The 14249-nt window shown below is 32.3% G+C and overlaps 1 protein-coding gene across 4 annotated transcripts in view; it reads right to left on the bottom strand.

The window, feature by feature from the left end:
• Nucleotides 1–1659, bottom strand: part of LOC142349742 (uncharacterized) — a 103252-nt gene extending 101593 nt beyond the window's left edge. For all 4 annotated transcript variants that reach the window (XM_075401484.1, XM_075401487.1, XM_075401488.1 and 1 more), the window contains exon 1: nucleotides 1184–1659. In XM_075401484.1, coding sequence (XP_075257599.1) covers nucleotides 1184–1382 — 199 coding nt within the window. In that variant the 5' untranslated portion in view covers nucleotides 1383–1659. The remainder of the gene's footprint in view (nucleotides 1–1183) is intronic.
• Nucleotides 1660–14249: the final 12590 nt, after the last annotated feature.

Here is a 14249-nt window from a genome sequence, read left to right as displayed (position 1 = left end):
AGCACAGCTTTAATTTCAAGATCAGACTAACCAAAAACGCACAACAAATAATATCGCAAGAATGAGCCGCACTCTGGAAGAAGGTCATCCAAAGAGTTCTCAGATAAACTCTCTGGTCAAGATGAATTTTTCTGGTCAAGTTGAAAACTTGTAATTATTTCCAGTCACTGATAATCACTGTTTATTATTATACCATAAAAGTCTTCCAAAATATTAGTCACAACAATTTTACGATAATTTTACCAAAACATTCTTTTTCATTTCTGAAACAATTCTGAAACCCTAATTAGAATGGTGTACTTCATCGTTGGAAAAAGGTTAATTAACAGATCAAAACAAGAGCTTAGAGAGAGGATTTTTATCCCAATGCAGATTATTGGAGCCAAACTGAAGGAACAGGACCAAACAGAAAACAGTTTTATCACGAGTTAAAATATGACGAGAAACATTGAAGTGGTTCAGACAACTATGAGCATTATCCCAAAAATTGAACTTCCCCGAAAAATGATAAAAATACATATCCAATCCAAATCAAAGTTGAAATTCTATCCTATTCATGAAGTTTCATGGAAAATTACTGCTTCTACAATTATTCTCATAACGGCCGGGAAGAGGTCTAAAAAAGGAGAATTTATACCACAAACAGCTGCGTCCAGATGACAGATGCCACCACAGACCATAATCTGGTTAAAGTTTCTGTCTTGCCCTCCTTTTGGTTTATCTTTAATTCGAGTCACCTCGGCATGATCCAAAACCTTAATTTCGATCTGTTAGATCTGCCGGTTGGAGGATATTCCCCAAAAAGGAACGAAAAAGTAAAAAGAATGTAAAATAAAAATTTTACACGTTTTGTCCCAATTTCAGGGTGGAGGTCATTGAGTAAACACTTATTATTTTTTCCTTAACGCAGTTTCTGTTATTATGCATTAATTTGTGTTTATGTATTTAGTCATACATTTCTTTCAATATTACACTCTTACACGTTCGTCCCTAATAAGAAAGAATGGAATAAGCATTACACCCCAATAACTCAAAATCAGAGGCGGATTAAGGGTTAAAACTTCCACTCTGCATAACCCTAGTTCAGTTGTCACATTTTTTGCCTTCGTGACCTCACCCCAGAATAGTTTCAGTATTTTAGCAATAAAATTTTAAAAATTTCCCGAATGTTCCCCAAACGAACCCTGATGACCTCCAGGAGTGGCTGTTCCACTAGCGTGACCACTTCCGGGCGTTGTCATTGACAGGTTGAGTGCCCCCCGATTTGAAGTGGGGGTGGAGGTGCCGAACCCACTGGTGGTTGAAGTTCCATGAGGACTAACTGATGCGCTGCTTAAAGAACTGGTAGCTCGGCTGCCGTATGTGTTTGAAAAATAAGACATTCTGATCAAAAATCTTTGCTTGAAAAGAGTTGATTTTACACCTGAGTCGCTTTAATGGCTGGATTCAAAGCTTTGCTTTTTCAAATTCAATCGTGTTTGGTTTTAAAAATCTGCTGTTGGTTTTGTTATTGAAGATTCATTATTTATCAGAGCGTGTTTTGTGGGCCTTTTGATCTTAAACACGGTAGAAAAACAACCAATTTGTGTGCTTTTAGTTTAAAGAAATTTTCGCTTATAATGAAAGTCAACTATTGACTAAAGATGGTGCCATTTTACTACGTTCTTGTGAGTATGAACGTAGTAATAATGACACATTTTAAAATGGCTGCTTTTGAATAATTTTGTACCACGCTTGAAACACAGCTTAGCTATCAGCGTTTCAAGATCAAGCTAACTAAAAACACTGAGTGGAGGGGTCAGAATCTGAGAAAAGTCTATTTTATTTCTCTAACTACTTCGTTAAAAAAAATTAAAGTAAATCTTTTCTTTTAATAATTCGAGTTTATTCCTTGATTACAAATTAGTAAATTCCTTATTCTCTTTTTAAAATATTGGTTAATTAGAAAGCTCTCATCACTTCAATTCAAGAAGACGTAAAACAAGACGACTCGTGCGAGACCGTGCTTAGCACAGAATTGTAAAAAATTTTCCTTCTGAGATGAAAAGTTCTAAAAACTCAGAACTTCTATTTGATATAATTTGCTAGATGTGCTAAAATATGCATTGTCACTTATTTTCCAAAGTAAAATAGCTTTTTACAGATACGTAAGGTCGAACAAGAGCAATCAGTCGCAAGTTAAATTTTATTAACACAGACGGCAATTTACCGCGATCAGTTGGCACTACAAATAGCATACAAATAATTGACTGAATGTGATTAGATCAAGACCTCAAAAAAAAGAGTTAAAGGTGGAAATACTATTTATCAGCAGATTTTTAGCTTTTCTAAAATGTAAAGTTTCCTAAATTTTTCTAACTCAAATACTGTCGTTTTGTATATCAATTAATATCTCATGTTGGTGCATTCTGTATATTGATGATTTTCAATCAATCAATTCGGATCAATCAAGAAAAGTTTTTTTTAAAGTCAACCGAACATCACTCGAGAAGAACAGAGCAGTGCTGAAGACTATACAACTTCGCGCACAAAAACCCACAAAAAATGTGATTTTCCGCATTTCAAAAAAATTCCCGATCCTGATTTATGAAATTTTACTGATGAAGTCTTCACAATTCCTGTTTACTAAAAATTGTAGTCATACAAAATTTGATGTCGAAGTTAAACTTGATAGTTAACAGACGCATCAGGAACAATAAAGAGAACAAATATTTTTTACAAAGACGCTACTTCTATTTTCATCCCAAAAAATTAAGTGTTTTATGGATTTTGTTCTAAGTATCCGAAATTCGGCCAAATCAGAGCAACGAATTTGAAGTGAATTACGGGAACGGTGATGATAGATTGAGCGTAACTGCCCAACAAACCGGGTAAATTGCATGAAAATAGCTGCCATTGAATCCAATAACCTCGATTAAGAAAAAAGATGAGATTGTTTGTTGCACAAAAGAACTATATTAAAGTGCAAACTTTTTTGGTTTCATTCCAAAGTCAGAGACACATCTTTTTTAGCATAATAAGCATAATAAGAGGATATAGAAGCTGGTATCAATACAAAAAAAAGCATTAGAGATGTTAGCTAAAATTAACAAAAACAAAGTTCAGGGAAGTGGGCGTATAAAATTGAGCTTAATGGGTTTATCCCGTTTCAATGCTTGATTCCATTTTTTGGTACTGACTGTGTTCATTTTATAATTCTCTGCTACGAAAATACTGTTTAAAAACACGCTGAGCGAGACGAAGCAAGAAAACTAGCTTAAAGACGTTAAAAAATTTCAACGCAAAATGTGAACTAATGTAAAACAAATAAAGCTTCTTTTCGACGATGTAAAAAACGTAGCAAGAACAGCCCTGAAATACGATTCAAATAAAAGATTAAACGGAGGAGAAAATTATCAGTCCCCTTAAAAGAGAAGCCTCCAGTAATAAACAAATCATACAAAGAAGTCCAGAAAAAAAAACAACACTACAAATATCCAAGAAAGTTTTTTTTCAAAAGTATAATTTTTTCAAAAAAGGGTTTTCTAAAGTTTTCAAGTCTAACAACTTCAACTTCGGAAAACATTTTACAATGTAAGTTTACGCAGCAAACATCAACTTCGTAGAAAACGCTTTTCGCGACGTCAACTGCCGACCTGTTTTTACGATGTCATTGAACGTGACATGAAATTGACTGAGACATGCAATTGAAACTTCAAATCTTCAAGATTTATTGCATTATCCATAGATTGAAAGCATGTATTCATTTTAATCAAAAACAATTGAGGGGCCACGTAACAAAGGTAGCAACGAATGCAGGTAACAACAAAAAGTTCAAAAATTTTCGAAAACAAATGGTTTAAAAGTCACAAAAATTGTTGGCAAAAAAGTGAAGCCTTTAAGTACATTAAATTATGCCCAATTTAAAGCAAATGAGATTTCTCATTAATGACAAATCGACAGAACTACAAAACAAGAACTAAAAAAAAGGCAAAATTAACAAATCACTAACATATTTTAAAACAATTTAGGCCAAAGTTACGAAAACTGTTAGCTATACATGAAAACAAAAAATTACATTCAAACATAACTCATTAAAGAGTCTTCAGACCTATCAATAGTGAGAATTAATGACAGGCCAACAAATACACCTTAAATAGAATAATCATAATAAACTTTGGAGAATAACTAGTTTCAAAGTCGTGAAAAACTTCGGTTTTACAAAGAAAAATGAAAAATCACTTTAACCGGTTTTAAAATGAAAAATCAGTTTTAAAAATTTAAAAAAAACACCGTTGACTTGAAATGTTGGGGTTAAAAATAAAAAATTAATTTCAAAAAGCCGCACGTGATCAAAAATTCCTCCCGATTAAGGAAAATTTTTTCCACCAATATTTCTGGCTCCCACTCAAATAAACGACATGAACAGAAAACCACTCTGTCTTTCTTCTGCTCTTCAACCATTTGACCAAAACATTTACCTCTTCGAGTCGCAAAAAAGACAGCGCACCAATACAACTCAAATTCTTTGAATTGTAAGAATGCTCGATATAACAGCCAGCTCTGAAAATGGCCGCTAATAATACATAAAACTGAGGCCCTTATGTGAACATGCAAAAGGTGAAGAGTTTAATTTAAATTGGCTTTGTTCTTTTTTGTAATCTAGAAAATTGTTTCTCGTAAATTTGCTCAAGATTGAAATAATGGCATTTGCTTGGATACAATTTTAGGCAAACAAAAACAGAGAGAATAATTCAAATTTCTATACTGTTTTTAAAGTTCATATAAGTGTTCAAAGAAAAAGGTAGAAATCAATTTATATGAGGGAAACGTTTACATCTGTTCACAATTGTTTTTATTCCTATATTTTTTATCAAACGTTTTCTCATTTCGTCATATTGGAAACATATTGACCAGCAAAAACTAAAAACCTTAAAAAAGTTTTAAAAGAGAGACAAAGAACAAAGAGATAGTAAAAAGTTTTTTAATTGTTTTTTTTTCAGCTTTAGCCCGTTTTTGAAACAAAATTATCGGGTTTTAATTATGTTTTGTTTTAAGCAAAACTGTATAATTCAATACAAATCTTATTATGATAAATTGAAAAAACTTTGTGAAAAAAATAATATTTAATATAAATCAATTCTCGCCTTACCACCCTCAAAAACCCATACTCTTCGTTTTTTTCCTTTCCTTTATCTGTTTTCATTTCAACTTTTGCAAAAAAGTATGATTATTAAAAAGCAGACCTTAAGGACCTGATGTTACCAAATAATGTTTCTTTTTTCCTGCAATTCGGAAATAGAAAGTGAAAATTTAATTGAAGAAACAAATCTGGATGTTTGAACAATAATTACTGACGACAGACAAATTTTGAACATCCAACCGACAAAACCTAGTTTCAAATGAACATGTTGCAACAAAAAAATTCATGACCTGCGCGACTGTGTCTTATTTAGCTGGTTTTCAGGTCTCCGTTCATTGGGTGAGACGGCAACTTAACAAAGTTGAAATTTTTTTCTCGGACCCATGTTGACAAATTAAAAAAAACAAATACTAAAGAAACAAAATAAACAGCCAATAAAAAGAATAACACAGATTTTTTGGGTCACTATCCGCAGCGCATTGATTTTGTAAAATGACTTTTCATCAAAAAAGATGACATCAACAAAGAACTCAATAATATAAATATTTAACGGCGTATAATCTTAATGAAAAACAAAATTTGAACATCCAACCGACAAAACCTAGTTTCAAATGAACATGTTGCAACAAAAAAATTCATGACCTGTGCGACTGTGTCTTATTTAGTTGGTTTTCAGGTCTCCGTTCATTGGGTGAGACGGCAACTTAACAAAGTTGAAATTTTTTTCTCGGACCCATGTTGACAAATTAAAAAAAACAAATACTAAAGAAACAAAATAAACAGCCATTAAAAAGAATAACACAGAATTTTTGGGTCACTATCTGCAACACATTGATTTTGTAAAATGACTTTTCATCAAAAAAAGATGACATCAACAAAGAACTCATCAATAATCTAAATATTTAATGGTGTATAATCTTAATCAAAAACAAAACTCGAAATTTAAATTAATGCCATGAAAATCTTCAATTTAAGGTATTTCAATTTGAAATAATCAAAACAGAATAAACTTAACCAATATTTATAAAACCATTGGCTGTTAGAGTTTTTTTAAAAAAAATAGAATTTCCTCAATAAAATCGGTGTCGTATGCCTTCAGTCTGAAGAAGCAAACTTATGGTTTTGATAAAAATTCGTGAACTTTTTACTTGACATTAACTATTTGTATCCCTGACGAGAAAATGGTGGCAAAAAAGCAACAACTTCTGGAAAGGGCCTACTTTCGTATAAGAGCAAACCTCTATAACTTTGCCTTCAAAAACAGCTTCTGCCCTGTTCTAATTGTGTAAAAGCAAACATCTTCAAAGCATCCTAATGCATTAAAAAAAGATTGTTCAAACTGTATGCGCAATGAGCGCATTATGGAATGTTTGAAACACCAATTTTTACTATCAGACAAATGTTGCAGCTATTCCTTCCTCTTAGTGTCAAAAAGATTTCAGAAAACAGAGTTCGAGAAAGACAAAAAAACAAAGCAAAAATTACATATAGTGAACTTAAACCCTCAAATCATTGAACCCTTTTTCTGATTTGCTATATTTACTATATGCTCGACTGCGTTTTTCGGTCATTCATGGCTAATTGGCATGTTCATTGAAGACAGTTATGAGCAGTATGCCTAGTAAACCATCAAGTAAGCATTAAATATTTTAAGCCAGTGTTCTTTAAATTTCATCTCTTTCGTGGAAATATTGTAATTGAAATAATCGGAAACTTTCATTTTTTTTACGATAATTTTGTTCAATTCTGTAGGATTTTTTGGATCATATCGGCTTTTTTTCAGAACTTTGTTAAAACTAGTTAGCAAAAAGTAATAACTTTAATTTTTTATCTGCTAGCCATTTTTTGTGATTGTGGACCAATGTCAGATAGATTGGCACCCAATCAGGTAATTCTAGCGCTAAATTTGTCACATTCTGCTCTAAAAACTCCTTTGAGAGTTACAACCATCATTATTTTGAAGAAACAGGAAAACGATTGGAGTTTCTAAATACTGTTGAGTTTTCACAGAAGGAATATTTGTAAGTTATTATCCTGACTTGGATAGCTGTATTATATTTTACATTTGTGCGTACAATTTTTGGGAAGCTCTAAAAGTTTTGTGAAGAACGTGGACCAAAAAATTAGATCCAAATTTTGTTCATCCATTAGTAAATGCGTCTCTAATAAGTGTCGACTTTAGGTTTATAATAGAAAAAAGAATTAAAAGAAAAATTTTGCATAACCAGATACTTTTACCTTGTTTAACAGCAACATTTTGTATGAAAAACATAGTCACCCAACAAAACAATCAGTTGTAAAGTAAACGGATTTTGATTAACTAGCAATTGAAATTGAGAAGTTTTTGACGTAGAACAAAAAGACAAACATAACAAAAAACTGTAAGGGCTAACCTCAGATATTTGCTGATATGTTTTGAAACACAAAAATTGGTTAGGATTTAAAAATTCAGCTAAAGGCTACAACTTTTGACCTTTTTCAGTTTTTTCTCCAGAAAGTCTAAGGCAACGTTTATTATTTGAGACTGTGTGGCAAGACAACAAAAACAAAAGTTGGCAAAATTTAAAAGTTCCGTTTATGTTTTTCGAAAGCAAACGAATTCAATGTGAAAATGATAATTAGGGTCCTTTATGCGTCCATAAGAAGACAACGGATCATTTCATTAATGAGACCAAGTGATCAGACAAAAAGAACAACATACGAGCAAGCCTCAATCTGAAAAATTTCACAAAAAAACAAACAGAGTTAGAAAACCGAATTTGTAAAAACCATCGATCATCAACTGAAAACTTTTGAAAAGGTTTTAAACGCGAAACATTACAAAAACTCAGCTTTCAAATAATAGCACATAGTCAAAAATGGCTACACGGGGACGCATTCAAACAATTCTTAGAAGACATTGTCAGAACGCATTTTATAAGCATTCATTAATTAGTGATGAAAAAAAGACACTTAAGCCATGAAATTTTTACTCAAATTAAGCAGAAAGTTAAACCCACCGGTACAATCCAGTTCTCTTACAATACCATGTGAGACCAAACCTCGCTATCGCTGTTAGAAGTTAATAGGCAACTACTAGAAGTTAAATTAGCCTTTTCACAATTGTACAACTTTTACAGCTTTTTTCACTATTGTACTGATCAATTTACGAATAACGACAGACACTGATCTTCTGTTGAAAACTCAGCCCGGGTCGAGACGAGGTTTTGATGTAAGACATGCAATGAGTTACTGCGAAAACAGATAGTTTTCACCACAAAAATCTTAGTTACGAGCGAAGAATTTGGCAATGAAATTTTGTATGAATTGAGGCGAAGTGAGAAATATTTTTTTCACAGGGACAACACCAAAAATATGAGTTACGAGAAATAGTTTATCGGATTCACAGCATTGCTAACAACTGTTTGACTCAATCATTGCAGTTCTCTCATTTTTAATGTTGACGCCTCGACCCTACAGTAAACCTTTTTTCACTTCAAGGTATTGAACGTGTACTTTAATTTGGCTTGCAATTGCTGCTGAAAATTAGTTATGATGAAACCATCATCAAATTCAAATTCGTTAGGCCTGATTAGGCTTAACATTACCAATTAGCATATCTAAGATACACCCTTAAAACGTTTTCCAAATTTGATTGAGATAAATTTATAGTCGCAATGACAACGAGTGAAAAAGATCAATATGAAAAGGGAACTGAAATCTTTGCGGGAAAACTGAACTAATGCTGAAAAAAATCATTTTCAGGCAACTCCGTAAAGTTAAGCATAATGACTGCATTGAATTGACTCTCGCATACCAATCAGCGAATTATTGCTACCAAGTTTTTTGGTACCAAGTTTTTCGGACCAAGCAGTGACCTCAAAATGGGCAACTTGAATATGCTCACAAGGTGTTGTAGGAATAAATAAAATTCTTAATTCCATGTAATTTTATGAACATTTAAAAAAATCAATTATAGATGTTGGAGTTATGCGAAAGATAGAAGTGTTGATTAGCACCAAGAAAATGTAGCAATACGTGGTTCATCAATTCGAAATTGAAGAGAAAAAAAATAGGTAAGCTATTGAACAACAAAATGTTCTAGAACTCATTGAACTAAAAAAATACCACTCTCAAAAACCAATCGCAATTGATGTTCATTAAAAAAACAAGGAATTTATGCAAGTGTTATTTTTAAGCATTAATTAAATCTAACCTCCGATTTGAAACAAAATGACAAACATAGCTGGCAGATTGCCAGAAAATAGCCGCAATAGCTTCGTAGATCTGCAGTCTAAAAAAAATAGTAAAAAAGACGGACCAAAAAAAATAGTCTTTTCATTGAAGGCTGATATGTTATATTTTGATTATAAATCTGTATAAGTTATTGCTGCCTCTATTAGCTGATCTCAAATAACCTTCATTTAGAGTGACACACACCCATTTGACCTTATCTCTTTGAATTAAAGTAAATAAAAGACAATTTCAAATTGAGGAAGTCATTTTTGAGAGTGACGTAAGTCAAGTGTGACCAAAAATTTAATCACGCGCATGAACAAAAAAACTCGCTCCACTAAGAGCGAAAAATGACGTCACACACGCACCTAAGTTGAAATTGCATGAACTAATGAACAAAAAGCAGATTTGAAGTGGTCGTAACACGTCATATGGTCGTAACAAAAATCTTGACGACGAAATAAAAAACATAGCAGGACAAGTCCTGACGTACAATTCAAAGAATTTTCTTTGATTAAAAAAACTAGACCTAAAACGGACTAGGAATGGATTGGAAAAACCATTTAGAAAAAAAAATCCAATCCAAAAAATTGAAAAAACAGTAAAAATCAAAGTGAAATTGCCGCATGTGAACAAAAATCCACTAGCGAGAAAGCGAATTTTTGTTCAAACTCCGTTTTCTCACACTACTTTAAATTAAGAGCAAAAAAATTTCACGCCGCAAAACCACTCGCTTTTTAGCTCCATTTCCTGTTTAGGCGTACCAATATCACTACTCCAATTTGACTTCAAAAATCATGAAAATGTGTGAACAGATCTTAAAAAAAAGACAGCGCCCCAATACAATTCAAATTCTTTGAATTGTAAAAAACCAAGAGAAGGCCAATAATAGCCCCAGCTACCGCTGTGCGGCCATCAAAAACAATTCCAATTAAGCTCCTAAGATCAGAAAATTCAAATAAGACATGGCGCTATTAGTTAGCAAAAAACAGAAAGTTAGTCTAGAAACTGTTCATATTTCTTACTTAAATCACCATTTTAACAATCGTAGTTCAAACAGTACATAATCTCAACCTATTTAGAGGAAAAAATCTTACAAAAAACGCAAAAATTGTAAGAGAAAGTTCTTGAAAATTTCTACCAAAACTTTAACAAAATTTTAACGCTTTCATAAACGCTTTCAGTTATCTCACAGTACCTGAATAATTTTCTCAACGTTGGTTCTATAAAGAACATTGAATTAGAAACGTATCACCCTCCACGAATTAGAACATTGATAAATTTTGCCCACTTTGGTAGGATAATGAATTTTAAACTTCAAATAGTATATTCTGCAGATTGTTTCCTTATTAAAAAACAAATCTCACCAAGTTTCGTAAACAAATCTCACCAATTAATTTTGAGCTAAAAAATTTGTTACAAATGAATTTCTCAATTGTAACAGACTGTAGACGTTTTTTTTTTACTCATGATCGCAATCAGGATTTGAAGCACTTGTGCTTATGAGACGGGCAACTTTTGCATAAGTGCTTACTATCAAGTTATTGCCATTTATTATTGTTCAATGTTTCTCACAAAAAACGAGCGTTTTCGGTAGCAACCAGAATGATTTTAGAAGTCATGGCATTGTCGATGCTACAACTTTGTTATGTTAAAAATAAGCCCAAAAGGCTGTTTTCGGAAAACAAAATAAACAAAAAAAGGCAGCATCAATCAATTCCAAAGTAGCTAGTTTTGTTTTTTAAAAAATACATTATTCGCCCTTTATTGCATCACCTAAAATACTTGCTAATCAAAATATCGGAACAAAGTCTTCACACTTGTGATAGCGGGCAACAATTTTATTCCTTGGTTTCTATTTGAAAGTAAAATTGTTTTCCGATATCACAAGTTTGACGACTTTGTTCACAAATTTTGATTAGCATATAATTTAAGTGATGCAATAAAGAGTGAATAATACATTTAAAAAAATAGCTACTGCTGAATTTTTATGGGGAGATGGTCCATCGTATGCAAAACTGACAGTAATCTCAAGAAAAAAGACGAATGGAAAATTTTGTAATTAGTATTTGATCAGATAACCAAGCTAAGCAAAAAAAAAAACGTGGTCCAAAAATTGAGTTCTACAGATGAAATGAAAATTCCGTTATTTTTCTTAAGTTCTGAACAAACTATCAACGCAAAAATCTGCATTTTGAATATAAATCGAAGAATTCGAGAATTGACACTTTTTTGGATTTCAGTTATGCTAGGCTGAAAAAAAATAATGTCAACCTCGATAGTTGAATGAAAGATTGTAATTCCAATCAAAAGACACGAGGAAAACAGATGAATTTTAACAAAATTTCGACATTTAGATCTCACAAGGGCAAAATGACAATTTATGTATATATTTGCAGTGGTATGCAAGCTAAAGAATTGAGATAGCTTACCAGTTTCAGATGGGCTTTATGGAAGAATAAAGTTCAAAATGGGTTGTTTGATTTATTGGTTGATAGTCGTTCAGAACTCATAAGATTTTTGTGATGATAGTCGTTCAGAACTTATAAGCAAAGTAACGCAATTTTCATTCCATCCGTAGAATTCAATATTTGGACCACGTTTTTTGCTTAGCTAGGATATCTGATGAAAGACTGATTAAAAAATTTCCCATTCTTTTATAAAATGATACCATCCTCACAACAAGTGTATTTCTGTGTAACTTTTAGGGCAACAAACGTTATAATTTGAAGTTAAAAAAACGTTTTTGGTTGTTTTGAGCTATTTGATGGAATGATTCCCCGGATTTGGAATGATTGAGTCTTTCTGTTCAACTCCCAAGTTTTACTAAACAGTAAATATCTAATTTTTAAAATGTGTAAAGAGCGAATCATCCTTATGTCAAAATTTCGATCACGTAAATGGTTTTGTTTTCTTTTCGTACAGACAATAAGAGAAAAATACACAAATCTTCTTAAGAAGAAACAGTCTTTAGTTGCTTTAGGACATTGTAAAAGAAACCTGTTCTCTCAAAATAATATTTTTTAAACGCTTGAGTGTCATGGTGGAACTTTCGAGCTGTCTTGTTTGGATTATGTTCAATTTGGAAAACAAACAATTGAACTTTTCAATGTTCTCTAGCAAGGTTCGTTTTTGCTCTTAAAATGAAAGTTGTTCTTCAAAGTGTTCGCTCAAAATTAATTCCTTTAAAAAGTAATTCCGATATTTGCGAAAATTTATTCAAAAAAGCTTGCTTGAAAACACATTTTTCAGAAATTTGTCAGCTCTTCTGGTTATACCACAAGCTGGGTTGTTACACGTTGACTATCACTCTTCTCTTTTTACAGAAGTGAGTGATTTTCGTTGGTTTGAGACAATGTTTTCTCATGATCATGCTTCATACATTTGAGGAAAAAGTTTTTCCTTTTCAAGCTTACAAAATAAGTATCCTTAAAACTTAGTGCCACACTAACACCGAAATAAGTAAAAACAATTATCCTTTTTCAATAAAATTCAGAATTACTATTAAGAGGTGAAGCCAAAAAAATGTCAACAATTTAATTTAATTCAAACTCTGCAATCGATATTGAATTGATTTGAATTGCATTTATCTGATTAATCAAAATTTCTAATAAAGACAAGCTGAAGTGATACACGAATTGTTCACTTAATCAGACCACAAATTGTAGTCCAATGTAGTTTATATTTTAATCCAATGTAAATCGATACAAAACCGTTTCTAAATATAAACCTCACTTCTTTAGCTTGCATAGCACTGCAAATATATACATAAATTGTCATTTTGCCCTTGTGTGATCTAAATGTCAAAATTTAGTCACATTTCATCTGTTTTCCTCGTGTCTTTTAATCGGAATTGCACTCTTTTATTAAACTATCGAGGTTGACATTAATTTTTTTCAGCCTAACATAACTAAAATCCACAAATAAGTCCCAAGGTCACGCAACAAAATAGAAATATTTAGTAGTTTGTTTAAAATTTTTCGCTCCAAGGTTAAGAATTTTTGCGTCAACCATCGCTTTTGTTTCAGAAAAGTTTCAATCTATGTCTAACTGTTGACATTTTAAAATCAGTAAACTTTATTGGATTTATTTTTTATTTAATCTAGCTTTAATCACACCGAACAAGCATTGCAAACTATCAAGAACAACCCGGTTTCAGGCCTTCTTTGATGAATTATAATTAACTTCCAAGAAGTTTCAAAAAACTAGCCTAGTTTACTTTAATAAACACACTTGTTACAAATGTCAGCAGCAAACGTGAATTAAGTTTTGATATATGACAAGGTCGTTTCTATGATTTCAAGGGTGAATGTATTTCCCAAGTCAATATTTGCTCGAGCAAATTAAATATAATGTACAAATTAGCTGCTGGGGTTAGCGTCAATAATGTGAAATTAGGTGCAGTTCTTGAAACACGTTCTCAATCTCTAAACCGTTGGGGGGGGGGGGGGGGGGGGGTTGGTTTTTATCGGCAACAACGTGGCAACTTTCTATTCACAATCAAAAAAATGGTTACGTTGATATAAGTGGATATAAGTGACGGAAAAAGGTATGATTCATGGATAAAGGTAACCCAAGTCCTAGTCGATTTTGAGCATTCAGTTAGCCTAAAACCGTATTATGCTCGAATATAATTAGTAATAACTTGAGACCAAATTCAGAGACTTCATTGTTCTTGAAATTGTTCTTAAAATTGCTAATGGTTTTCCTAATAGACATTTAGCACTACGAGGTACTTTTCTGAAATTAATCACCAATTTGGCTTTCTTTCATTTCGGTCTAATTAAGAGTTGTTAACAATCGCAGTTAGCTACCACGGGCAACAGTGACGAGGAGGAAAACAGTGACGAGTATGGGTCTTAAATCCAAGGAGAGAAACTCTAGCCTCATAATGAAAGTTACGGTATTTGAC

Source organism: Convolutriloba macropyga, chromosome 11 (genome assembly GCF_964194025.1).
Source record: "Convolutriloba macropyga chromosome 11, txConMacr16.3, whole genome shotgun sequence".
NCBI classification, from domain to species: domain Eukaryota; kingdom Metazoa; phylum Xenacoelomorpha; order Acoela; family Convolutidae; genus Convolutriloba; species Convolutriloba macropyga.
The sequence above is the reverse complement of the archived record's forward strand: the minus strand, read 5'-3'. Positions and strand labels throughout refer to the sequence as shown.